At 46.1% G+C, this 24,324-nt stretch overlaps 1 protein-coding gene and 1 non-coding gene across 11 annotated transcripts in view; both read right to left on the reverse strand.

Annotated features, from left to right (window-relative positions):
- Nucleotides 1-24,324, reverse strand: part of sptan1 (spectrin alpha, non-erythrocytic 1) — a 55,421-nt gene that overhangs the window by 20,311 nt on the left and 10,786 nt on the right. For 6 of the 10 annotated variants that reach the window (XM_046290390.1, XM_046290389.1, XM_046290388.1 and 3 more), the window contains exons 2-25: nt 21,058-21,297; nt 20,506-20,631; nt 19,672-19,812; nt 19,152-19,432; nt 18,722-19,021; nt 18,094-18,229; nt 17,853-17,954; nt 17,609-17,746; nt 17,399-17,509; nt 17,245-17,322; nt 16,840-16,995; nt 16,349-16,553; nt 15,857-16,038; nt 14,813-15,179; nt 6,585-6,802; nt 6,338-6,430; nt 5,936-6,070; nt 5,406-5,554; nt 4,922-4,978; nt 3,983-4,181; nt 3,657-3,761; nt 2,040-2,072; nt 1,892-1,927; nt 736-783 (exon numbers count right to left, since the gene is read on the reverse strand). In XM_046290390.1, coding sequence (XP_046146346.1) covers nt 736-783; nt 1,892-1,927; nt 2,040-2,072; nt 3,657-3,761; nt 3,983-4,181; nt 4,922-4,978; nt 5,406-5,554; nt 5,936-6,070; nt 6,338-6,430; nt 6,585-6,802; nt 14,813-15,179; nt 15,857-16,038; nt 16,349-16,553; nt 16,840-16,995; nt 17,245-17,322; nt 17,399-17,509; nt 17,609-17,746; nt 17,853-17,954; nt 18,094-18,229; nt 18,722-19,021; nt 19,152-19,432; nt 19,672-19,812; nt 20,506-20,631; nt 21,058-21,294 — 3,633 coding nt within the window. In that variant the 5' untranslated portion in view covers nt 21,295-21,297. The remainder of the gene's footprint in view (nt 1-735; nt 784-1,891; nt 1,928-2,039; nt 2,073-3,656; nt 3,762-3,982; nt 4,182-4,921; nt 4,979-5,405; nt 5,555-5,935; nt 6,071-6,337; nt 6,431-6,584; nt 6,803-14,812; nt 15,180-15,856; nt 16,039-16,348; nt 16,554-16,839; nt 16,996-17,244; nt 17,323-17,398; nt 17,510-17,608; nt 17,747-17,852; nt 17,955-18,093; nt 18,230-18,721; nt 19,022-19,151; nt 19,433-19,671; nt 19,813-20,505; nt 20,632-21,057; nt 21,298-24,324) is intronic. The other 4 variants (XM_046290392.1, XM_046290397.1, XM_046290396.1 and 1 more) reach the window with 2 other exon arrangements.
- On the reverse strand, nt 15,301-15,436 carry LOC123989656. Its single transcript, XR_006830611.1, has one exon. It is a non-coding gene; the product is annotated as a small nucleolar RNA SNORA84 (small nucleolar RNA).

The raw sequence follows: 24,324 nt of genomic DNA on the forward strand, positions 1-24,324 counted from the left end.
GCTCCAGGTTAGGATAAATTCCATTTGAACTCAAATTAAAAATATATATATATTTCATTTATTAATTGAATATGAACTCGTTTGCATTGACAGTTACAATGGAGCCCAATCCTGGTAATCTAGACTTATCAGTGGTGAATATCAATCGTGAATCACTGAAAGTGCTCAAAAATTCAGTTTGTGCTCTGTGTGTTTGACAGAGAGACTGACGTAAAAGGAGGGTGTTGAACACAGATGAGGAGTTGGTGATGAGGAAGAAGGTAAGTCAGACAGGGAGAGGGATGCATGGTGATGAGAACACACAAAATGGAGAAACAAATGACAACAAAATGCTAGGGTTACAAAGATGGTGTTGAGGCATATTTCAATGCCTTTTTGTAACAGCCATCCTTCCTTCTGAAAACAAATAACAATGGTTAAAGAAGAGGGGGGCGAGACAAATGAAAACCGTAACGAGGGACAAGGCCATTCAATGACATCGGTCACATGATTAGAACAAAAAATGATGTAAGGAGTGTGGACACGGAGACCAGACCAGGACGATGAACAAGACAATGGAACTACAGGACGCCAACGAACGCACGGCAAGACCACAATGAGACTGTTGATGGAAGGGCTTAGTCTCCCGAATAAACACGATGCAGGTATGAGACGAGCCAGGAGGACATAATGCAAGGGAGGAGAAGGGGGTGCGATCAGGGGCGGGACAGATGGAGTGGTCTTTAAAAATCTTACCTTGATAGTATTAAAGTTAGCCGTCGTTTGAACAGCCAAGCGTACATTCTACAATCAAAGATGAAAAAACCAGATCAGGAGGGTGGAGAGGAAAAGGGGGGAGGAGGGAAGGAGGATTTGGAAAATAACAGAAAACACCACACCAGTCACCATGTTAGCGCAGCAGGGAGGTAAAAGCTGCCCATGTCTTTACACGGTTGGTTGCCTAAGAGACAACCAGCACCATCACCATGGCAATAGAAGACCAGCAGAACCTGAAGTGGACACTGAACCCCAACGTGAACTGCTACACATACAGTGCACTAGGTAATATGGACATTTATGTGCAGGGTGTCCATAGAGAGACGTATAATACTGTGTTCTAATTCTATTTATATGGGTGAGTCAACATGTGTCTGCTTTGGTCTTTTCAGGCTGCTTTACATTTAAAAATGACCTGATTTTGAGGAATAATGTTTACCCTAATGAGTAAACAGCTAGTAAGTAAACAGAGTAGCTACAAAAGTGGAGTACAGGTACTCTACTGTCTTTTATAAACTGGGTGGTTCGAGCCCTGAATGCTGATTGGCTGACAGCTGTGGTATATCAAGACTGTAAACCACGTGTATGACAAAACATGTAATTAGAGCAGTAAAAATACATTGGTAACCAGTTTATAATATATGGCCAATATACAACAGCTAAGGGCTGTATCCAGGCAGAGGCCGTGTTGCGTCTTATGTAAGAACAGCCATACGTAAAAACAGCCATATACCACACCCCTCCTCAGGACTTATTGTTTAAGTAAACTTATAGATAGAATGGCGAGTACCACTGCCAGGTCTTCCATTCGTTTGTCTCTTGTTTGTGTTAACAAATACATCTTACATTAACTGATGTGTGCTCCTATAAACAAGGCTGAGTTAGTGGGCATGATTTAGGTTCATTCTAATAGTTTTGACTCCCACTGTGTCAAAACCCACAATACAGTTCAATCATGCTCAGGTTCATATGACAAGTCCAGATTGACAGGCTGCTGCATGCTGTCCAATCTTAGCAGCTGATGTCTGTTATGGACTAAAACAACATTAAAATAAGGTCGGGACACAAAATGTTTTGTTTGGAAGCACATGAAATCATGTTGATTGGTCTTTTTGTCAGAAGACGAGCGTCTTACCTTCCATGGAGAGGCATTCTTGTTATCAGCCTCATCCTGTTGGAACAAAGAGCGGAATTTGTGTTGACGTTGATGGCACATCTATACATTTTGATTGCATTAACTTTCCTTACCAGTATAATGTATTGCAACTGTGAAATTGTCTTACCTGGCCAGGAGCAGATCCCAGCATCACTTGTTCCTAGAGAGGAGAGAAAGAGAGAGAAGATGAGAGAAATGTTGCCATAACTTCATCTTACACATTTGAGTTTAACCTTTTTGGGATAGGAGGCAGCATTTTCCACTTTTGGATGAATAGTGTGCCCAGAGTGAACTGCTCAGTCCCAGATGCTAATATATTCATATTATTATTGGTATTGGATAGAAAACACTCTGAAGTTTCTAAAACTGTTTGAATGATGTCTGTGTGTATAACAGAACTCATATGGCAGGTGAAAACCTGAGAAAAATCCAACCAGGAAGTGGGACATTGAGGTTTGTAGTTTTTTAAAGCTTGGCCTACCGAATACACGTTGAGATATGGATGAGGTTGCACTTCCTAGGGCTTCCACTAGATGTCAACCGTCTTTAGAAACTGGTTTGAGGATTCTACTATAAAGGAGAGGCTCATGAGACTTCAGTGGTCTGGCAGAGAGCCTCGGTCTCATGACGCGCGCTCCCGACAGAGTTACCTCTCGTTCTAGTGCTTTTCTGAAGACAAAGGAATTCTCCGGTTGGAACATTATTGATGTTTTATGTTAAAAACATCCTAGATTGATTCCATACATCGTTTGACAGGTTTCTAAAGGACTGTAACGGAACTTTTAGAGTTTTTGCCTGGATGAAGTGCCTGCGCCTCATGAAGATGGATTACTGGGCTGAACACGCTAATAACGAGTGGCTATTTGGACATAAATGACAGACTTTATGGAACAAATCAGTCATTTATTGTCGACCTGTGATTCCTGGGAGTGCCTTCTGATGAAGATCATCAAATGTAAGTGAATATTTATGGTGTTGTTTCTAACTTTGTTGATTCCAAAATGGCAGATATTCCTCTGGTTCTTTTGGGTTCTGAGCGCTGTTCTTGGATTATGCTTTTTCCGTAATAAAAAAAAAAAATCTGACACAGCGATTGCATTAAGGAGAAGTCTATCTTTAATTCTGTGAATAACACTTATATCTTTTATCAATGTTTATTATGAGTATTTCTGCAAAATCACCGTATGTTTTGGAATTAGAAACATTACTGCAAGTAATGTGCCAATGTAAACTGAGATTTTTGGATATAAATATGCACATTATCGAACAAAACATACATGTATTGTGTAACATGATGTCCTATGAGTGTCATCTGATGAAGAACATCAAAGGTTAGTGATTCATTTTATCTATATTTCTGCTTTTTGTGACTCCTGTGTTTGGCTGTGTTTTTTCGACTTGGCTATGACCGAACATAATCATATGTGGTGCTTTCGCTGTAAAGCATTTTTTAAATTAGACCCGATGGGTAGATTAATATGATGTTTATCTTTCATTTGCTGTATTGGACTTGTTAATGTGTGAAAGTTACATATTTCTAAAAAATATTTTTGAATTCCGCGCACTGCCTTTTCAGCGGAATGTTGTCGAGGGGTTCCGCGCTAGGAATGTTAATACATTTGTGATTTGTTTCAAATAATGTACCAAATTACTTTTTACAAATCCTCATAACATTCACTCCTTATCATTGACCTAATATGAAAAGTATTTAATATCTCTGCAGTGGTTGGCTACACCATCCTACCTGAGCTTGGACCATGGTTGCCTCCTCGGCCATCAGGCCCTCAGACTCCAGCTCAGACGCCACCTTGTTGATGTCCCTCAGACGAGACTCATTGGCCTTCAGGTCCTGGTAGTCAAACAGACAGAAGACAAGACAGTCAACACAAAACTCATACCAGTATTCACCAATGTACGGGGTGAGATGGGACAGCATAGACTAGAAGAACTGAGTAAGTATAATACACACATTGCTCCTGTGCTTGAACATGATTTTTAAATACTTCTTAGTCCAGTAAGTAATCTAGTATCCTTCTCCTACTACTGGTGGCCATGTTGTGTGCGGCATACCTTCTGGAAGTCATCAAACTTCTTCTGCAGCACCTCCACCTGCTCCAGGTCGGAGCCCACCTCCTCATTGGTGAGTGCTCCCTCCTTCTCATTAATCCACTGCTGTAGTTCGTTGGCCTCACGGAACAGCATGAACTTCTTACAGCTCTTCTCCAGCATGTCCTTGCGCTTCTCGCCTAGCTCCTGGAGAGTTCCGTACCTAAAAATACAGGATAAAGGCTTTCAGAATTCCCTGTGTGAGGGGGACACTGGGTAGTGGAAATAACACTGAAGTGTCAATACATTATTATGATCTACAGGGAGAACTGAGCGCACTAGGGTTGTTGCCAAAATTATATTTCAATTTGTATTAATAATTTATCAAATCTTTAAATACCGGTAGACCTCCAGGGTCAGCCCTAAAGTGCACACCTCTCCACTGTGATAGCTGATGTGTGGTGAGCTTTCTGGCACAGCACAAAATGGCTGCCATGGCATCCCTCAGGTGGTTGCTACACATTAGTGGTGGATGAGGTGATTCCCCCTTACTATGCTCACAATTTCATAAGATGCCATAATCTGCCAGGTTTGTAACATGGCTGTCTATGATGCAGAGTGAAAAACACATTCTCATGGAAAAACAGAATGCAAGTGAGCTCATGACACCCACAGGCAAGCTGGGAGAAAAAAGGAGTGAGAAAGACAGATGAAGCTTCTATCCATCTGTTGAATAGAAGATGAGTGATGGATATAAGAGAGAGAGCGAGAGAGTGATGGATATGAGAGCGAGAGCGAGCGTGCACACTGGAATCACAGTCACAAGGACCACGACATCGACATGGGTATTGATTGACATGGGTATTGATTTAGGGAGTGGCAGGAATGGCAAATGGCTTTGCCCGTGGCGATGCGTGGTGGCTTCGCAAACACGACACCTACGGGGACTCTGGTCCTACTCACAGTTCCTCCACCTGCTTCATGCGTACAGACACACTGCACGCCTCCTTGGCCAACGGCCTGCTCAGTCCAGAAATGACATGCGCAGGCAGGCGTTAGTGGTTAGAGAGAAACAGAGATAGATGGAGAAAAAGGCAAAAGGCCGTTAGTGATAGAGAGGGAGAAAAAAGTGTGACTCTGGGCTGTTTCACTAAGGAATAGAAAGGGAAACAAAAATAATTTGAAGAGAGAGCGAGACAGAAAAGGGAGAATAAGACTGGGGCATCAAAGAGGTAAATGTTATTGGGTTGAGCTCACATGGACATTTTTTCAAGTCAGGAAACGTTAGAACACAGAATACACAGTTAATTAACCCATTAGGGACAACACGTCCTAAGTTAAAGGGGTAAATAACTATACAGAGATGCAGGAGTGTACTGAAGAGAAGTACTGGGGATAGGGTATTTTGGGACTGGCTTAGGTGGAGGGAATAGAAGTAGTCCCTTACTGGTTCTCAATCTGATCCTGGCGCAGGCCGATGCTGCCCTGCTCATCCAGCAAGTTCTCTCTGGAAGAGGACTGGGTGGGATCCAGCTTCTTGACGTAGGCTGCCGGAACAAAACCCTGGCGGTCATTCACCTCCACCTTCCACCAGTCCTACAGCAGGGGAGAGAGGGGAGGTCAGGAGAAAGGACCACGGGAGAAGACATGCTCTTTTTATCCCCCATAAAATATTAAGATATATGTCCCATACTCTCTTGCCTATATCCTTCCAATTCTTTCCGTTCTACATCAAGTGCCTAGTCATGAGTATGACCTAGTAGTTGTTTCCGGTACAAGGCTTTTGTTCATCTCACTAAGATGCTGTGTGTGTGTGTGTGTGTGTGTGTGTGTGTGTGTGTGTGTGTGTGTGTGTGTGTGTGTGTGTGTGTGTGTGTGTGTGTGTGTGTGTGTGTGTGTGTGTGTGTGTGTGTGTGTGTGTGTGTGTGTGTGTGTGTGTGTGTGTGTGTGTGTGTGTGTGTGTGTGTGTGTGTGTACCTTGTTAGTGCTGTTGAGCAGGGTGAGGATGTCTCCCTTCTTCATGGTGACCTCGCGGGGGCTCTTCTCCTGGTAGTCATATAGGGCCAGCACCAGCTCTTTGCCCGTCTCATCATCGGTGGGAGCCACTTGTTGCTGCAGATGAGATTAAAAATAAGGATTATTGGTGTAATCTAGAAGATGTCAACATAAAAATATCAGGTTGTGTATATGACAGACTGGGAGTAGAAAATAAATTATTGATTTGTTGCACCTCTGGTTCTCAGATGTTTGCATGGATGAGAAACACAGTTTTATTATCCAAAGAATGTGAACTAGCTAGTTAAGGCATTCATAAACTGACAAATGGTTCATATCCACTTTACAATAATGCTAAAGATACAATGTGGGTTCCAGACTTACCCTACAGGTTTGGGCCTGCTCCTTCAGAGCCTGGATGCTGCTTCCATAGGCACTCAGATCAGACATCAGGGCTTCATGCTTCTTCAGCAGGGCCTGGGGAAGAACAGAGAGGAGTGAGTGTCATCTCCACTTTACATCCTCCAACCTTCTACATCCAAACCTATCCTCAAACAAAGTATTCATTCATTAATTCCCCTCCATAATTTACCCACCTAGATAGTCAAATGTCCCTCTCCGCCTCTCTTACCTCAGCAGAGTCCTCGTCTTTGCCGTAGTCGGGGCTGCCCACAATGGGCTCCTTCTCCCTCATCCAGGACTCTGCCTCGTTGGCGTCAGCAAAGTACTGCTGGGCCTGCAGCGAATCCTCCAGGTCCTGCCTGCGCTGCCCGGCCTTGCCCTTCAGGGTGTCCCAGCGGCCATTCAGCTCCTCCAGCTTCACCTTCACCTCCTCTCCGGCAAAGTGACCTAGTGGGGACCACGGGGAGAGGTGGATAGTTTATTTATTAGAGGGAAAATCATTAAAAAAATATATTTTACAATAACGACCAGGAGAGCGGGGTTGGGACAATTCCATTTCAGTAGAGTAGAGGTCAACCGATTAATCGGAATGGCCAAGTAATTAGGGCCAATTTCAAGTTCTCACAACATTCGGTATTTTTGGACACCGATTTGCCGATTTAAAAAAAAAACTAGGCAAGTCAGTTAAATTAAGTAGACCCTCTACTTTTTCGAACATTCTGTTAAAAATCGCGCAACATTTCAGCGCCCTGCTACTCAGGCCAGGAATATAGTATATGCATATGATTAGTATGTGTGGATAGAAAACACTCAGACGTTTATAAAACTGGTTAAATCACGGCTGTGACTATAACAGAACGTGCGTTTCATCGAAAAGTGCAGGAAAATCTGATCACTGAAAATGGAAATAAATATCCTTGCGCTACTTCCAGGAATTGTTCAAAGTGAACCGAATTACATGAGGCAGAGGTTGCAGTGCCTACAGCTTCCACACGATGTCTAGAGTCTTGTCATTTGATTCAGCTTTGATTCTTGGTCAAACCGAATCAAGGGAACCGATTCCCTCCGGTCTCCGACCGGATGTTTGGTCGAGCTCTCTCCAGACATTTTTTTGAGACGGACACCTATAGAATTTACATCGCCTCCTGATGAATTTTATCGCTTATTAACGTGTACTAATACCTAAAGTTGCATTACAAAAGTATTTCGAAGTGTTTTGTGAAAGTTTATCGTCGACTTATTGAATTTTAAAAAATGACGTTACGTTATGAAACGCTATTTTTTTCCGTTTATCACACAGTCTTCATAGATCGATATCTAGGCTATATATGGACCGATTTAATCGTAAAAAAGACCCAATAGTGATTATGGGACATCTAGGAGTGCCAACAAAGAAGATGGTCAAAGGTAATGAATTTTTATATTTTATTTGTGCGGTTTGTGTAGCGACGACTATGCTAATTATTTTGTTTACGTCCCCTGCGGGTCTTTTGGGGTGTCACATGCTATCAGATAATAGCTTCTCATGCTTTCGCCGAAAAGATTCCACGATTTAGAATTCCTCACAATCAAATGTAGACCGCATTATCTACCAAGAGAATTATCTTTGATTATAATCACAGCCGTATATATCCCCCCCAAGCAGACACATCGATGGCTCTGAACAAACTTTATTTAACTCTTTGCAAACTGGAAACCATTTATCCAGAGGCTGCATTCATTGTAGCTGGGGATTTTAACAAGGCTAATCTGAAAACAAGACTCCCTAAATTTTATCAGCATATCGATTGCGCAACCAGGGGTGGAAAAACCTTGGATCATTGTTACTCTAACGTCCGCGACGCATATAAGGCCCTGCCCCGCCCTCCTTTCGGAAAAGCTGACCACGACTCCATTTTGCTGATCCCTGCCTACAGACAGAAACTAAAACTAGAGGCTCCCACGCTGAGGTCTGTCCAACGCTGGTCCGACCAAGCTGACTCCACACTCCAAGACTGCTTCCATCACGTGGACTGGGATATGTTTCGTATTGCGTCAGATAACAACATTGACGAATACGCTGATTCGGTGTGCGAGTTCATTAGAACGTGCGTTGAAGATGTCGTTCCCATAGCAACGATTAAAACATTCCCTAACCAGAAACGGTGGATTGATGGCAGCATTCGCGTGAAACTGAAAGCGCGAACCACTGCTTTTAATCAGGGCAAGGTGTCTGGTAACATGACCGAATACAAACAGTGCAGCTATTCCCTCCGCAAGGCTATCAAACAAGCTAAGCGTCAGTACAGAGACAAAGTAGAATCTCAATTCAACGGCTCAGACACAAGAGGCATGTGGCAGGGTCTACAGTCAATCACGGACTACAGGAAGAAATCCAGCCCAGTCACGGACCAGGATGTCTTGCTCCCAGGCAGACTAAATAACTTTTTTGCCCGCTTTGAGGACAATACAGTGCCACTGACACGGCCTGCAACGAAAACATGCGGTCTCTCCTTCACTGCAGCCGAGGTGAGTAAGACATTTAAACGTATTAACCCTCGCAAGGCTGCAGGCCCAGACGGCATCCCCAGCCGCGCCCTCAGAGCATGCGCAGACCAGCTGGCCGGTGTGTTTACGGACATATTCAATCAATCCCTATACCAGTCTGCTGTTCCCACATGCTTCAAGAGGGCCACCATTGTTCCTGTTCCCAAGAAAGCTAAGGTAACTGAGCTAAACGACTACCGCCCCGTAGCACTCGCTTCCGTCATCATGAAGTGCTTTGAGAGACTAGTCAAGGACCATATCACCTCCACCCTACCTGACACCCTAGACCCACTCCAATTTGCTTACCGCCCAAATAGGTCCACAGACGATGCAATCTCAACCACACTGCACACTGCCCTAACCCATCTGGACAAGAGGAATACCTATGCTGTTCATCGACTACAGCTCGGCATTCAACACCATAGTACCCTCCAAGCTCGTCATCAAGCTCGAGACCCTGGGTCTCGACCCCGCCCTGTGCAACTGGGAACTGGACTTCCTGACGGGCCGCCTCCAGGTGGTGAGGGTAGGTAACAACATCTCCTCCCCTCTGATCCTCAACACTGGGGCCCCACAAGGGTGCGTTCTGAGCCCTCTCCCTCTCCTGTACTCCCTGTTCACCCACGACTGCGTGGCCATGCACGCCTCCAACTCAATCATCAAGTTTGCGGACAACACAACAGTGGTAGGCTTGCGGACGACACAAGTGGTAGGCTTGATTACCAACAACGACGAGACGGCCTACAGGGAGGAGGTGAGGGCCCTCGGAGTGTGGTGTCAGGAAAATAACCTCACACTCAACGTCAACAAAACTAAGGAGATGATTGTGGACTTCAGGAAACAGCAGAGGGAACACCCCCCTATCCACATCGATGGAACAGTAGTGGAGAGGGTAGCAAGTTAAGTTCCTCGGCATACACATCACAGACAAACTGAATTGGTCCACTCACACAGACAGCATCGTGAAGAAGGCGCAGCAGCGCCTCTTCAACCTCAGGAGGCTGAAGAAATTTGGCTTGTCACCAAAAGCACTCACAAACTTCTACAGATGCACAATCGAGAGCATCCTGGCGGGCTGTATCACCGCCTGGTACGGCAACTGCTCCGCCCTCAACCGTAAGGCTCTCCAGAGGGTAGTGAGGTCTGCACAACGCATCACCGGGGGCAAACTACCTGCCCTCCAGGACACCTACACCACCCGATGTTACAGGAAGGCCATAAAGATCATCAAGGACATCAACCACCCGAGCCACTGCCTGTTCACCCCGCTATCATCCAGAAGGCGAGGTCAGTACAGGTGCATCAAAGTTGGGGCCGAGAGACTGAAAAACAGCTTCTATCTCAAGGACATCGGACTGTTAAACAGCCACCACTAACATTGAGTGACCGCTGCCAACACACTGACACTGACTCAACTTCAGCCACTTTAATAATGGGAATTGATGGGAATGATGTAAATATATCACTAGCCACTTTAAACAATGCTACCTTATATAATGTTACTTACCCTACATTATTCATCTCTTATGCATACGTATATACTGTACTCTATATCATCGACTGCATCCTTATGTTATACATGTATCACTAGCCACTTTAACTATGCCACTTTGTTTACATACTCATCTTATATGTATATACTGTACTTGATACCATCTACTGTATCTTGCCTATGCTGCTCTGTACCATCACTCATTCATATATCCTTATGTACATATTCTTTATCCCCTTACACTGTGTATAAGACAGTAGTTTTGGTATTGTTAGTTAGATTACTTGTTGGTTATTACTGCATTGTCGGAACTAGAAGCACAAGCATTTCGCTACACTCGCATTAACATCTGCTAACCATGTGTATGTGACAAATAAATTTGATTTGACGAGGAGCCTGCATGGCAGGCTGGACTACCTGTTTACGCGAGGGCAGCAAGAAGCCATGGTAAGTTGCTAGCTAGCATTAAACTTATCTTATAAAAAACAATCAATCTTAACATAATCACTAGTTAACTACAAATGGTTGATGATATTACTAGTTTATCTAGTGTGTCCTGCGTTGCATATAATCGATGCAGTGCCTGTTAATTTCTCATTGAATCACAGCCTACTTGATGATTTAACAAGCGCATTTGCGAAAAAAGCACTGTCGTTGAACCAAGGTTCCTAACTATAAACATCATTGCCTTTCTTTAAAACCAATACACAAGTATACATTTTTAAACCTGCATATTTAGTTAATATTGCCTGCTAACATGAATTTCTTATAACTAGGGAAATTGTGTAATTTCTCTTACATCCGTGCAAGCAGTCAGGGTATATGCAGCAGTCAGGGTATATGCAGCAGTCAGGGTATATGCAGCAGTCAGGGTATATGCAGCAGTCAGGGTATATGCAGCAGTCAGGGTATATGCAGCAGTCAGGGTATATGCAGCAGTCAGGGTATGCAGCAGTCAGGGTATATGCAGCAGTTTATGCAGGTCAGGGTATATGCAGCAGTCAGGGTATATGCAGCAGTGGTTCATTGCAGAACTGTGGGTGAAGTCCATTTATTCCATTTATTCCTAACAAAGGCCGTCATTAATTTGCCAGAATTGTACATAATTATGACATAACATTGAAGGTTGTACAATGCAACAGCAATATTTAGACTTAGGGATGCTATCCGTTAGAAAAAATACGGAACGGTTCCGTATTTCACTGAAAGATAAACGTTTGTTTTCGAAATGATAGTTTCCGGATACAAAGAAATATCTGCCATGTTGGGTTTGTGCCCATAGGCGACGTTGTTGCCGGTGATGTCTGGTGAGGACCTGCCTTTACAACAGGCCTACAAGCCCTCGGTCCAGCCTCTCTCAGCCTATTGCGGACAGTCTGAGCACTGATGGAGGGATTGTGCGTTCCTGGTGTAACTCGGGCAGTTATAATAATAATAATAATAATAATAATAATAATAATATATGCCATTTAGCAGACGCTTTTATCCAAAGCGACTTACAGTCATGTGTGCATACATTCTACGTATGGGTGGTCCCGGGGATCGAACCCACTACCCTGGCGTTACAAGCGCCATGCTCTACCAACTGAGCTACAGAAGGACCAGTTGTTGTTGCCATCCTGTACCTGTCCCACAGGTGTGGTGTTCGGATGTACCGATCCTGATCAGGTGTTGTTACACGTAGTCTGCTACTGCAAGGACAATCAGCTGTCCGCCCTGTCTCCCTGTATTGCTGTCTTAGGCGTCTCACAGTACGGACATTGCAATTTATTGCCCTGGCCACATCTGCAGTCCTCATTCCTCCTTGCAGCATGCCTAAGGCACGTTCACGCAGATGAGCAGGGACCCTGGGCATCTTTCTTTTGGTGTTTTTCAGAGTCATAAGAAAGGCTATTAAGGTCACAGTTGTAAAAACTTAGGACACTAAAGAGGCCTACCGTCTGTAAGAATGACAGGATGCTCTCAACTGAGCATCTGTAAAGGTTTGAGGGTCTTAAGGGTCAAGCCGAATTTCTTCAGCCCTGAAGTTGAAGAGACTCTGTTGCGCCGTCTTCACCATACTGTCTGTGTGGGTGGACCATTTCAGATTGTTATTGATGCGTATGCCGAGGAACTTGAAGCTTTCCATCTTCGCCAGTGCGGTCCCGTCAATGTGGATAGGGGCGTGCTCCCTCTGCTGTTTCCTGAAGTCCACGATCAGCTCCTTTGTTTTTGTTTTTATGTTGAGGGAGATGTTATTTTCCTGGCACCGCTCTGCCAGGACACTCACCTCCTTCCTCTGGGCTGTCTTGTCATTGATGGTGTAGGAATATGTCGAAGATAAATACACAAAGCAGAGGATGAGCGGACTAAAAACTAGAGTATTAATAGTCATTAGGGAATTTTAAATAGGAATTCAGTTCGACATCTGTTCAGAATCTGTGGAATGTCACTCCTGAACTCAGAGTTACGTGTGGTACCTGTTCCGCGTTTTCATTGGTCTGTATATTGAGTCGGGGGGCAGGATACTTGTTATTATATTGCAATAACTTCTGATTGGTCAACCCCAAACTAGGGTGGGGGGGGGGGGGGGGGTTATAAATGGCATCCTGTTCCTTCGTTCAGTGGGGAAAAGCTGAGGATGGGAGACTGAACATCTACCTACCTCCCAGCATAACATCTTGATTTGTCCTCTCTGAATAAACCTATAAACCTACTATCTCCCCATGATTTGCTTTGGAGTTTGTTATTGAAGAATAACATCAGTTGCTAACATTGGTAATCAGGTCTACTATTGTTGTGTTATCTGCAAACTTGATGATTGAGTTGGAGGCGTGCGTGGCCACTCAGTCAAGGGTGAACAGGGAGTACAGGAGGGGGCTGATCACACACCCTTGTGGGGCCCCAGTGTTGAGGATCAACAAAGTGGAGGTATTGTTTTCTACCTTCACCACCTGGGGGGCTGCCCGTCATGAAGTCCAGGACCCAGTTGCACAGGGCGGGGTTCAGACCCAAGGCCCCTAGCTGAATGATGAGCTTGGAGGGTACTATGGTGTTAAAGGCTGAGCTATAGTCAATGCATAGGTATTCCTCTTGTCCAGATGGGATAGGACAGTGTGCAATGCGAAGGCGATTGCATCGTCTATGGATCTATTGGGGCGGTATGCAAATTTAAGTGGGTCTAGTGTCAGGTAAGGTAGAGGTGATTTGATCCTTAAACTAGCCTCTCAAAGCACTTCATGATGACAGAAGTGAGTGCTACATGGCAATAGTCATTGAGTTCAGTTACCTTTGCTTTCTTGGGCACAGGAACAATAGTGGATTTCTTGAAGCAAGTGGGGACAGCCGACAGATAGGCCTGCTGGTCTGCGCATGCTCTGAGGACGCGGCTTGGGATGCCATCTGGGCCGGCAGCCTTGCGAGGGTTAACACGCTTAAATGTCTCACTCACGTCAGCCACGGAGAACGATAGCCCACAGTCCTTGATAGCAGGCAGTGTTGGTGGCACTGTGTTATCCTCAAAGCGGGCGAAGGTGTTTAGCTTGTCTGGGAGCAAGACATCATGTCCGGGACGTGGGCGGTTTTTCATTTGTAATCCGTGACAGTCTGTAGACCCTGCCACTCTGTTTTCTTCTTTTTTTTAACCTTTATTTAACTAAGCAAGTCAGTTAAGAACAAATTCTTATTTTCAATGACGGCCTAGGAACAGTGGGTTAACTGCCTATTCAGAGGCAGAATGACAGATTTGTACCTTGTCAGCTCGGGGTTTTGAACTTGCAACCTTTCGGCTGCTAGTCCAACACTTTAACCTCTAGGCTACCCTGCCGCCCATACATCATACATCTTGTGTCGGAGCCGTTGAATTGCGACTCCACTTTGTCTCTGTACTGATGTTTTGCCCTGTTGATTGCCTTACGGAGGAAATAACTACACTGTTTGTATTCGACCAGATTCCAAGTGGTTCGCACTTTCAGTTTTGCGCGAATGCTGCCGTGTATTCAGTTTCTGGTTTGAGTAGGTTTTAATAGTCACAGTCAGAACAACATCGCCTATACACTTCCTGAAGAACTCAGTCACCATGTCTATGTATATATCAATGTTATTCTCGGAGGCTACCCGGAAGATATCCCAGTACGCGTGATCAAAACAATCTTGAAGCATGGATTCTGATTGGACAGACCAGCATTGAATAGACCTTAGCACGGGTACTTCGTGTTTGAGTTTCTGCCTATAGGAAAGGAGGAGCAAAATGGAGTCGTGATCTGATTTGCTGAAGGGAGGACGGGGGAGGGCCTTGTAGACATCCTGGAAGGGCGAATAGCAGTGATCGAGTGTTTTAGCAGCGAGAGTACTAGAGTCAAAGTGTTGAATTTAAATGGAATTGACCCAACCTGCTAGATAGTCAACAGGTGAACAGTTGAAAAAAGTGGCAGTATGCATGTTAGTAAGAGCCGACTTACCTTCCTCCACCATGGCCTCTCCCTTCTGGGTGACAGCCTTGATGCGGGGTTCGTGGCCGGCGATCTCCGCTTGCAGAGCCTGGTGCTTCTTCAGCAAGTTCTGAACGCCAATCAAGTCTTTGCCCCGGTTGGTGGAGGCGGCGATGGGCTCCTTCTCCCGGATCCAGGTCTCCTCGTCCTCCACATCCCTGAAGAGCTGCTGCAGCCGCAGCGAGTCCGATAGCTTCTGCTTGCGGGCAGCCATGGGGTCTCGAAGGGCGTCGTAGCGCGCCATCAGCGCCTCCTGCTTGCGCTTGATGTTGTCAGCGTCAAAGTGGCCCGCCTCCTGGAACTGACGTGCCTGGATGGTGATGCCGTCAATGCGGTCCTAGAGAGGGGTGAGAGAGTCAGTCAGTGTTGGCAATAAGTCAGTCAGCAAGACTTACCTTGTGCACTGACAGACAGTAGTCAACACAAATATTTGAATGCCTGAATATTGTAGACCAAAATAATGTCTCTGCAACTGGGCTATGACGGCTACTTGGAGTGGCAACTCCCATGCATAAAATCACAGAGTATATATTTGCCAGTCAATCAAAAACCTATAGATCAGCACAGTCCAGCTTTTTCTAGGAACTACCAGGCATGGACGGGATTCTTATAATTAGAGTAGAAACGCATTAGCTGCTCCCAGAGGTAAATGCAACAGTGTCTGTTAGTAGTTTACTTTTTGGTTCTGAAAACATCTAGTGATGGCAGCCAGTTACCTAGTGGTGATTTAAGCAATAAGGCACAAGGGTGTGTGGTATATGGCCAATATACCACGGCTAAGGGCTGTTCTTATGCAAGCCGCATTGCGGAGTGCCTGGACACAGTCCTTAGCAGTGGTATATTGGCCATATACCACAAACTCAGAGGTGCCTTATTGCTATTATAAAGTAATTACGAACGTTAAATAAAATGTTTTGTCCTATACGTGGTATACGGCCTGATATACCACGGCTGTCAGCTAATCAGCATTCAGGGCTCGAACCACCCAGTTTATAAATTACAGTAAATCATTACCTGGTGTGCGGCCACATCGGCCTCCAGCAGGGCATGTTTCTTCTGCAGGTTCTGGACGCTGGTCAGGTCCTTGCCATAGTCGTCGGAGGCCAGGTGGCCCTCCACCTCGTAAAGCCACAGCTCAATGTCCTCCACATTCCTGTTGAACTGCTGCTGCTGGTTAGCCTCACGCAGCTTGATACCTGGGGGGGGGGGGGGGGGGAGGGGGGGGGGAGGGTGGTGAGGAGAGGTTTATGGGTGGATGAAATTAAGTTGGATGTAGGTATTGAAGGAAGGGCAGTTCTACATTTGTAGGTTTGGTTTCAGATCTTGGGGCTCTTAAATTAAACCTAGTGTAGTGACTAAAAACTAGCTTAAAACATAAATTAGCCTTTTTGCAGCGCTCCTCTACAGAGTAACTAGCGTCACCGCCATTTTATATTTCCTCCACTCAAGGCAAACTCAAAATGGTGGGCGCCATAATAATAACAGCCTCACTCCCACTCATCTCACCTTTGAGCTCAGTGGCCTCCAGCAGCTTCTTCCACTGGGAGCTGACCTCGTCCATGCGGACCGACACTTCATCGGCGGCGTAGTGCTTGCCGTCCAGGAGCTCCTGTCCAGACTTCTGCAGCGCGTCGATGCGGCTCTGGTTGGCTGACAGCTCTGCCTCGAAGGCCTGGTGCTTCTGGACCTTGCCCTGCAAGTTGGACGGATCCTGGGGAGAACAGAAAGAGCAGAGAGATGGTGAAAGGAAGGGGTTGTTATAAGTATTAGGCCATAGTACTGGGAATAAGGAACTGTGTGGTTCACAGTGGTATTGCAGCCTAATGGGATCCCACTGCAGTCTAGAAGAAAGTCACGTTGAGTATTGAAACCCCATTATAAAGTACTAAGTAGCTTACTAGCTAAAGTATACCACTAAAGTAGATAACTAACTCGCTAAAGTACATCACTATAGAATAGCTAGCTAAAGTAGCTGAGAAACTGAGAAACATTGATACCTTGTAGGCTTCGTCGGTGGCCGTCTTCATCTTCTCATTGATCCAGCTCTTGAGCTCGTCCGAGTCGCGGGAGAACTGCTGCAAGTGGAAGGAGTCCTCCAGGGCGGCGCGGCGGGACTGGGCACGCTCATGCAGGGCGTTACGGCGGCTCAGCAGCTGAAGGGTGGGTGAGATTTTATACAGAACACCCAGGATATGGTATAAGCAGGTAGCCGAGTGGTTCAGAGTGTTGAGAATCCCCAAGCCGATTAGGTGAAAAATCTGTTGATGTACACTTGAGCAAAGCACTTAACTCTAATTGCTCTGGATAAAAGAGTCTGTACTCTCCATTTTACATTTTAGTCATTTAGCAAAGTGCTACAAACATAGGACACATTCTGGTCCTGATCATCGTATTCTACTTACAGCATCTCTACGAGTGGCCACATCCTCCTTGGCGTAGTGGTTGTTCTGGATCAGTTTGGTGGCAAATTCATCCAGGGCCTGGAGAGAGGTTAGAGATTAGGCGTAACATTTGAGGAGGAAAAGCTGATCTTAGAGGTTACTGTTATGTACTCACAGTGATCTTCTCCTCCTGGGCGCTGAGGGACTTCTCAAAGTCCTCGTGTTTCTTCAGCAGGGCCTCCACGCTGTCCAGAGAGTCACCAAGATCCTCGTTCAGAAGGAACGCCTGCACGCACACAATAATTACTTCACACCCAAACATTTTTGGAGAATAATAATTTAAGTGTAATTAAGTGAGTATGTTATTGTGTGTGGATGGCGATACCTCTTGCTTGCTCATCCAGTTGTCCACCTGCTCCGTGTCCCTGTAGAAGAGCTGCAGGTCCATACACTGCTCGTACTGCTGCCTGCGCACCTCCCACAGCTCCAACAGAGACTCCTTCTCCTCAGTCAGTACACCCAGCTACACACACACACACACACATACGGATGGGGTTAAATTAATCTGTCCACAGGTCCATGTAAAAGCTTGAATTCCAAACCAAGGATAAAGAGACAGATAGCCCTACCTTCTCCTTGACCTCCTCTGAGGCGTAGTGTCCAGTGTTGAGCAGAGCCTTGCCGGCCTCGTCCGTGGCTTTGAAGCTGTCCTCATGGGCGTCAATCTCACCCTAAGGACCACACACACACAGTAAACGTCAGCAACATTGCAGGAAAAACTAGCATCACTGATTGAAGATCTGAGAAAATATATAGTACTTAACAACTGCAATTATATAAAAATTATTATTAGGATCAGTTTTCCTGTACCTTGTGTTCCTGGTGGCGGTCGAGGAGAGCCTCAGCTCCAGCCACGTCGTTGGCCAGCTCATCAGCGTTGATCAGGGCCTTCATCTCCGTCACCCAGCTGGTCAGGTCACGGAAGTCTGAAGTGTAGCGCTGCAGCCTGCAGGGGGCAAAACACATACAGACAGTCAGTCAGAAGATAGGGTTCTGCATACTTTCAACTAAACTGAGCTTAAATTTTTTATTTTACCTTTATTTTACTAGGCAAGTCAGTTAAGAACAAAATCTTATTTTCAATGATGGCCTAGGAACAGTGGGTTAACTGCCTGTTCAGGGGCAGAACGACAAATTGTGTACCTTGTCAGCTCGGGGATTTGAACTTGCAACCTGTCGGTTACTCGTCCAATGCTCTAACCACTAGGCTACCCTGCCACGCTGTTAAATGTTTTGTTTGACCATGCTATTGGGTAGTCGCTGTGTGTTGATCGCAGTGGTGTTACGGTACTAACCCAGTAAAGTTACAGTACTGACCACGCACGGTTACAGTAGGGACACTGCAATGTTATGGTAGTGACATAGTAACAATACGGTACTGACCCAGTAAAGTTAGTGTGTTCGCTGTTAGGGCGGCCAGGGTTTTACCGGTACCCACCTGTAGGAGTCGTTGAGGCGGGCGTGGCGCTCGGCGGCCAGTGTGCGGATCTGCTCCCAGTTGGTGATGAGCTCATCCCTCTTCAGGTGGATCTGGGAGGCGTTCTGGGGGTGGGTCTGCTGCAGACGTTCAGCCTCTCCGCCCAGAGTGTTGACCTTGTCCTCGAGGGCAGCCAGGTCTCTCTCCAGGCCCTCATGCTTGCGCAGCAGAGCCTGAACGCTGGCCAGGTCCCGGCCAAAGTCATCGGATGCCATGAGCTGCTCCTTCTCCTTGATCCAGCTAATGGTCTCGTCAACATCCCTGCAGGCCACATTACACTCTCAGTCAGAACAGAAAATCCAAATGTCTTGATCCTCTCAGTTGTCTTGTGGCTTCCCCATCACACACACACTCCAAAAGAAAACACACACCCAGCCTGTCCTGGGCATACCTGTTAAATCTCTGCACCTCGGCGGCTCCGAACAGCCTGCCCTGCCTCTGCTGCGCCAGGCCCTTGAGCCTCTGCCAGGCGGCGTTCACCTCCTCCTGCTTGCGGACAATGAGCTCCGCCTCGGGGTGGGACTCCTGGCTCAACTTGCCCGCCAGCTGGTTCACCTCGTTCACACGCTCCTCGTGAGCTGCCAGGTCCGTCTGGAACTCCTCAAACTTCTTCTGTAGCACCTCTACGTGCTCCAGGTCCTGGCCCAGCTCCTCCGAGGTGGCCATGGCCTCCTGTTAAGAGACAGGTTTTGGTAACATTCAGGATCGGTTATATAGTAGGGCCCTGCAGACATGGTTTAGGGAGGCTAATGTTTAGAATTGGTTGTCAATAAGGTCCTATGGCAAAGGTCTCCTGTTGGATATGATTTAGGGTAAAGTCATGTTGTCTATTAGAGTTCCGTAGACATGCTTTAGGCCATGGCCTCCAGTAGATATAGAGGATGTGTGTGACTTCAGGTTGAGACACTGACCTTGTCACTGATCCAGTCCAGGGCATCCTCACACTCGCGCAGGTACTGCACTAGCTTCTGGGCCTGCAGTAGACGGACACCCTTTTCCTTGGTCTTCTGCAGCAGCATGTCCCAAAGACGGTGAAGCTCCTCCAGACGAGTCTAAAAGCAAAAAGGGAAACAATTTACACAGGGTGATGGAAACTGATGCAAGACCAGGGCCCAATATTCAGTCTCTCAGAGTTGGATTGCTGATCTGGGATCAGGTCCCCTCTGTCCATACAACGTTATTCATTACGATCTAAAAATAGAAATTAGGGCCCATATTCACAAAGTATCTAAGAGTAGGTGTGGTGACCTAAGACCAGCTCCCCTCATCCATTTGATCTTGTCCATTAATGATCCAAAAGTTAAAACTGATCCCAAATCAGCACTCCTACTCTGAGACACAAATTATAGTTCCAGTACTTTGAGTCCAGTACTTGCTGAAGCTGTAGTTTGAGACCAAGATAAGTGCATATCAATAGAAAATAGGCACACACACATCATGCACTTCTCATAGTCTTCATATATAGGTCATAACCACACAGCAAACAGAATGGATCTGAAAGAATTAAAACGGAGTGGAACCTAAAAGAGAGAGAAACACAAGAGCCAGGAGGTCCACATCACCCAAGCACCTACTTTTATATAGTCAGCCATATTGAAACTTGATACTATGGGTCTCTGGGAAGTCCGGTATGGCGTGAAGGACTGAACCAGACATGATCGGGGTTAAAAAGGGTGGATTGTGTAGATCTATCTTGGTCAGACACATAGCTCAGCGGACTGTGTGGGTGTGTGTCTGTCTCTTACGCGGATGGTTTCGGAGGCAAAGTGGCCTTCGGAGATCATAAGGTTGCCAGTCTCGTCTAGCTTAATGATGGCTCCAGCGTTGGCCTGCACCTCCGCCTCAAAGGCCTGATGTTTCTGGAGCTTGCCCTGTGGGGGGAGAGGAGGCATGTTAGCATGGCAAAGACTACAATGGACAGGACAGACATACCTGGCGAAGGGTCACGGATTATGATGTACTGATCATTCTGTGTGAGTTTTATGGCCTTGCGGTTTCATTTTGAACGGCCACTAGAAAGGCTACAAGTCAGTCAATTCACAAAAAGTGGCTCGTGCATACTGTAATAAAGTAAGGTGACAAAATGGAATCAGGATGTTATCATTCATTTTGTCAAAGCTATGGTTACAGTACAACACAACCCAAATTCCAATAGACTAAAATGACAACTGAACAGGCTGATCCTAAATCTACCTGGAGCTGTTGAAATGCATCCTTGTGCACTAAAACCCATGATGTGCGATAGGTAGGTACTGTTATGCCGTATGCTGACAGACATACGGACAAGGCAGACTGACCTGGAGGTTGGTAGGGTCCTTGTAGTTCTCATCAGAGGCAATCTGCAGCTTCTCCTGGATCCACTTCTCCAGCTCGTCAGCATCGCGGCGGAAAAACTGGAAGCGGTACGAGTCCTCCAGCTTCTGCCGTCGCACGCCCGAAAGCTCCTTGAAGCGCCGGTAGCGGTCCAACACCTGCTGCCGGCGCTCCTGGATGTCATCAGCAGACTCCAGCACTTTCACCCCACTGGTATCCATTCTCTGACAAGATAAATACAAATGAGGGAGGTAATCATTAACACTTCTTACCACTTGCAACAAAACAATTCTGCTTTCTAGTTGTTAGCATTAATAGTTACTACAATTGAGATGAGTGGATGAGAATGCCGTCAGCCATCTTGACAAATGTATGTGTATGAACAAGATGGCTGATACCATTTGTCCATCGCTTTGAATAGTATAGAAATAAAAGGTCCAACTGAGCCTGCTATGGCAACGCTAGCATCGCATCAAGCATTTCTACTTGGCCGTCATCCGATTTCTCTAATCTCTGCTTCTTTAGGCCTTTAAAACACAAGAGCTCTCAGAAACGGAATAGCTGTGGAGGACTTCCAGAAGGTCACGAAGTACCATTCTTTCTTTTCCACTTTCTCTTTCCCTGGGGGCATTTGAACACAGTGCAGCTCTTCATGGATCTCTACTCACCACGCAAAAAAAATGGATCTAGAGGAAAAGTCACGGAAGACACACAACTTTATAGATTACGAGACAAGGCTGACTATTGCTATGAAAGGACAAAAACTCCCCAGTGAAGTAAGTAGCCAGCTCCTCTCCAGTCCAGCTGACTCGCCGTGGGGCCAGCAGCTGAGAATGCGAGAATGAAAAAAGGGAGTGGGGGCAGAAATTCCACACAGCTCTGAACAAACAGTAACCAGACCTCACTTCACAATTGGACTGCTGCTGTCAGCCCTCTTAACACGCACTGGCCCTCAGCCCCCCTCTTCACCAAGCCTATATACCATCCCACCATACACCGGGGGAGTGGAGGCCAGTAGAAAGAGGGAAGAGTAGGGCGAGGTAACCAGTCAGGATCACAGTCACCCACACGGTATTCTAGTCCCCAGCCTGGATAGTGGGGCTGTCAGAGGACCACACCCTAGTAGTGACTGTAATGCAGTCTATGCCAGGCAGGCATACCCAGGGTGCTTCCTTTCATATAATACTTGTCTCTCTGGACAACGAGGAATGTGAGCTGAACATTTGGTGTCATTTCTGGAGTGGCAGGGAGCCCGGGAGGGTGAGAGAATCTAGGCTCCTAGACCATAAATTGAATTACCAGCATTCAACATGGCAACTTTGAAGCTGATGTGACAGTGAACTGTAGCAGCATAAAGTGCATTTAAGATGGCAAGTTTGTCTTTTTCAATCATTGATGAATACACAACAAAATATGACGCAGCCTCCAAATGGCTTCCGTGAGATTGTAGGATTTTAGCACATGGGTGTAATCCCAGCCTACCTGCCATCCATTGTGGGGGGATTGATAAATTGTCCGTGGCCAGTCTTTCCCAATGCTTAGGCCTACATCTGGAGTCTTTTCTCAGGGTGGTGTGACCTACACTGTGGCCTATCAGGTCCCTGTGACCTCTGATACACCAGACCAGGCCCTGGTGGAGAGAGGCCAGCCCAGCTGAACACCAGGGGGAGAAAACACACAGCATCCCTCATCTCAGGTCAGGACTGTTTGCGCATGGTTGTCATCCAGTTCCAATAGACCATCTCATACCCTTCATACAATCAGAACCTTCTTGACAGAAGTAAACAGACTAAACCATTCTTCCAGAAAGAAAGAAAGGTACAGACAAGGTGTCTCACAATAGACATGGATAAGATCAAAATGTGATATGACGACTATGAACAGAATTCAGTGTGCTTAACAGAGTCATTTATTTCAGTAAGGAGGGACAGAACATTGATTTACCCAGCCAACCCAAGGACAGTGAACCCCATGAGCAAAGAGGACCATATAGAAAATAAAATAGCTGACAGTCCAACAGTCTGCCCCGGGGGGTGGGGGTAGTGCTAGACCTCATGAAATAGGCCCATTGTTAAAACACGGCCAGCGCAGCTCCCATTCATACAGCGAGAAAGAGGGGTGGAGAGAGATAGACGGAGGGAGAGAGACAATGAAATGGTCCATCTCTGACAGTAGGATTAGTGGTGTCAGCAGTGTGGTGACATTCAGCAGATCCAGGAGACACTGTTGGTTTGGTCCACAGAGGGGCCGCTGGGCTGGCTGGGTCTCCTCAACAATCAACAGACCAGTTTGTTGCCTGGTTCAATTCTTCCCCAAACATCTTCCTACACCAGTGGCTCCCAACCAGGGGGTACTTGAGAAGATGCACATGAAGGGGTAATTCGGGTGCACTCCGTTCAGAGCAAAATTCCGTTGGGAGGTACAGTAAATGAAAGAGTTTGGGAATCACTGAACTACACCATAACTCTAACCCACTGAAGAGATGGCACCATCAAGAGAGAGAACTGAGGAGCCAGGAGTCCAGTCAAAGTGCAGAGTGTTCTATATAGCTCATATACAGTGCATTCGGAAAGTATTCAGACCCCTTGACTTGTTCCACATTTTGTTATATTACAGCCTTATTCTAACATGGATTAAATTGTTTTTCCACTTATCAATCTACACACAATACCCCATAATGAAAAGGCAAAAACTGCTTTTTAGACATTTTTGCAAAAACATTTAAAATTTCACATTTACATAAGTATTCAGGCCCTCTACTCAGTGCTTTGTTGAAGCACCTTTGTGGCCATGTTTACAGCCTTGGGTATGACGCTACAAACTTGGCACACCTGTATTTGAGAGTTTCTCCCATTATTCTCTGTCCCGAAGCCACTCCTGCGTTGTCTTGGCTGTGTGCTTAGGGGCATTGTCCTGTTGGAAGTCTCCCCAGTCCACGGTCCTGAGTGCTATAGAGCAGGTTTTCATCAAGGATCTTTCTGTACTTTGCTCCGTTCATGTTTCCTAGTCTCCCAGTCCCTGCCAATGAAAAACATCTACAGAGCATGATGCCGCCACCACCATGCTTCACCGTAGGGATGGCCAGGTTTCCTCCAGACATGACGCTTGGCATTCAGGCCAGAGTTCAATCTTGGATTCATCAGACCAGAGAATCTTGTTTCTCAAGGCCTGAGAGTCCTTTATGCATGTGCCTTTTGGCAACATCTAAGCAGGCTGCCATGTGCCTTTACTGAGGAGTGGCTTCCGTCTGA

Source organism: Oncorhynchus gorbuscha, linkage group LG11 (genome assembly GCF_021184085.1).
Source record: "Oncorhynchus gorbuscha isolate QuinsamMale2020 ecotype Even-year linkage group LG11, OgorEven_v1.0, whole genome shotgun sequence".
NCBI lineage: Eukaryota > Metazoa > Chordata > Actinopteri > Salmoniformes > Salmonidae > Oncorhynchus > Oncorhynchus gorbuscha.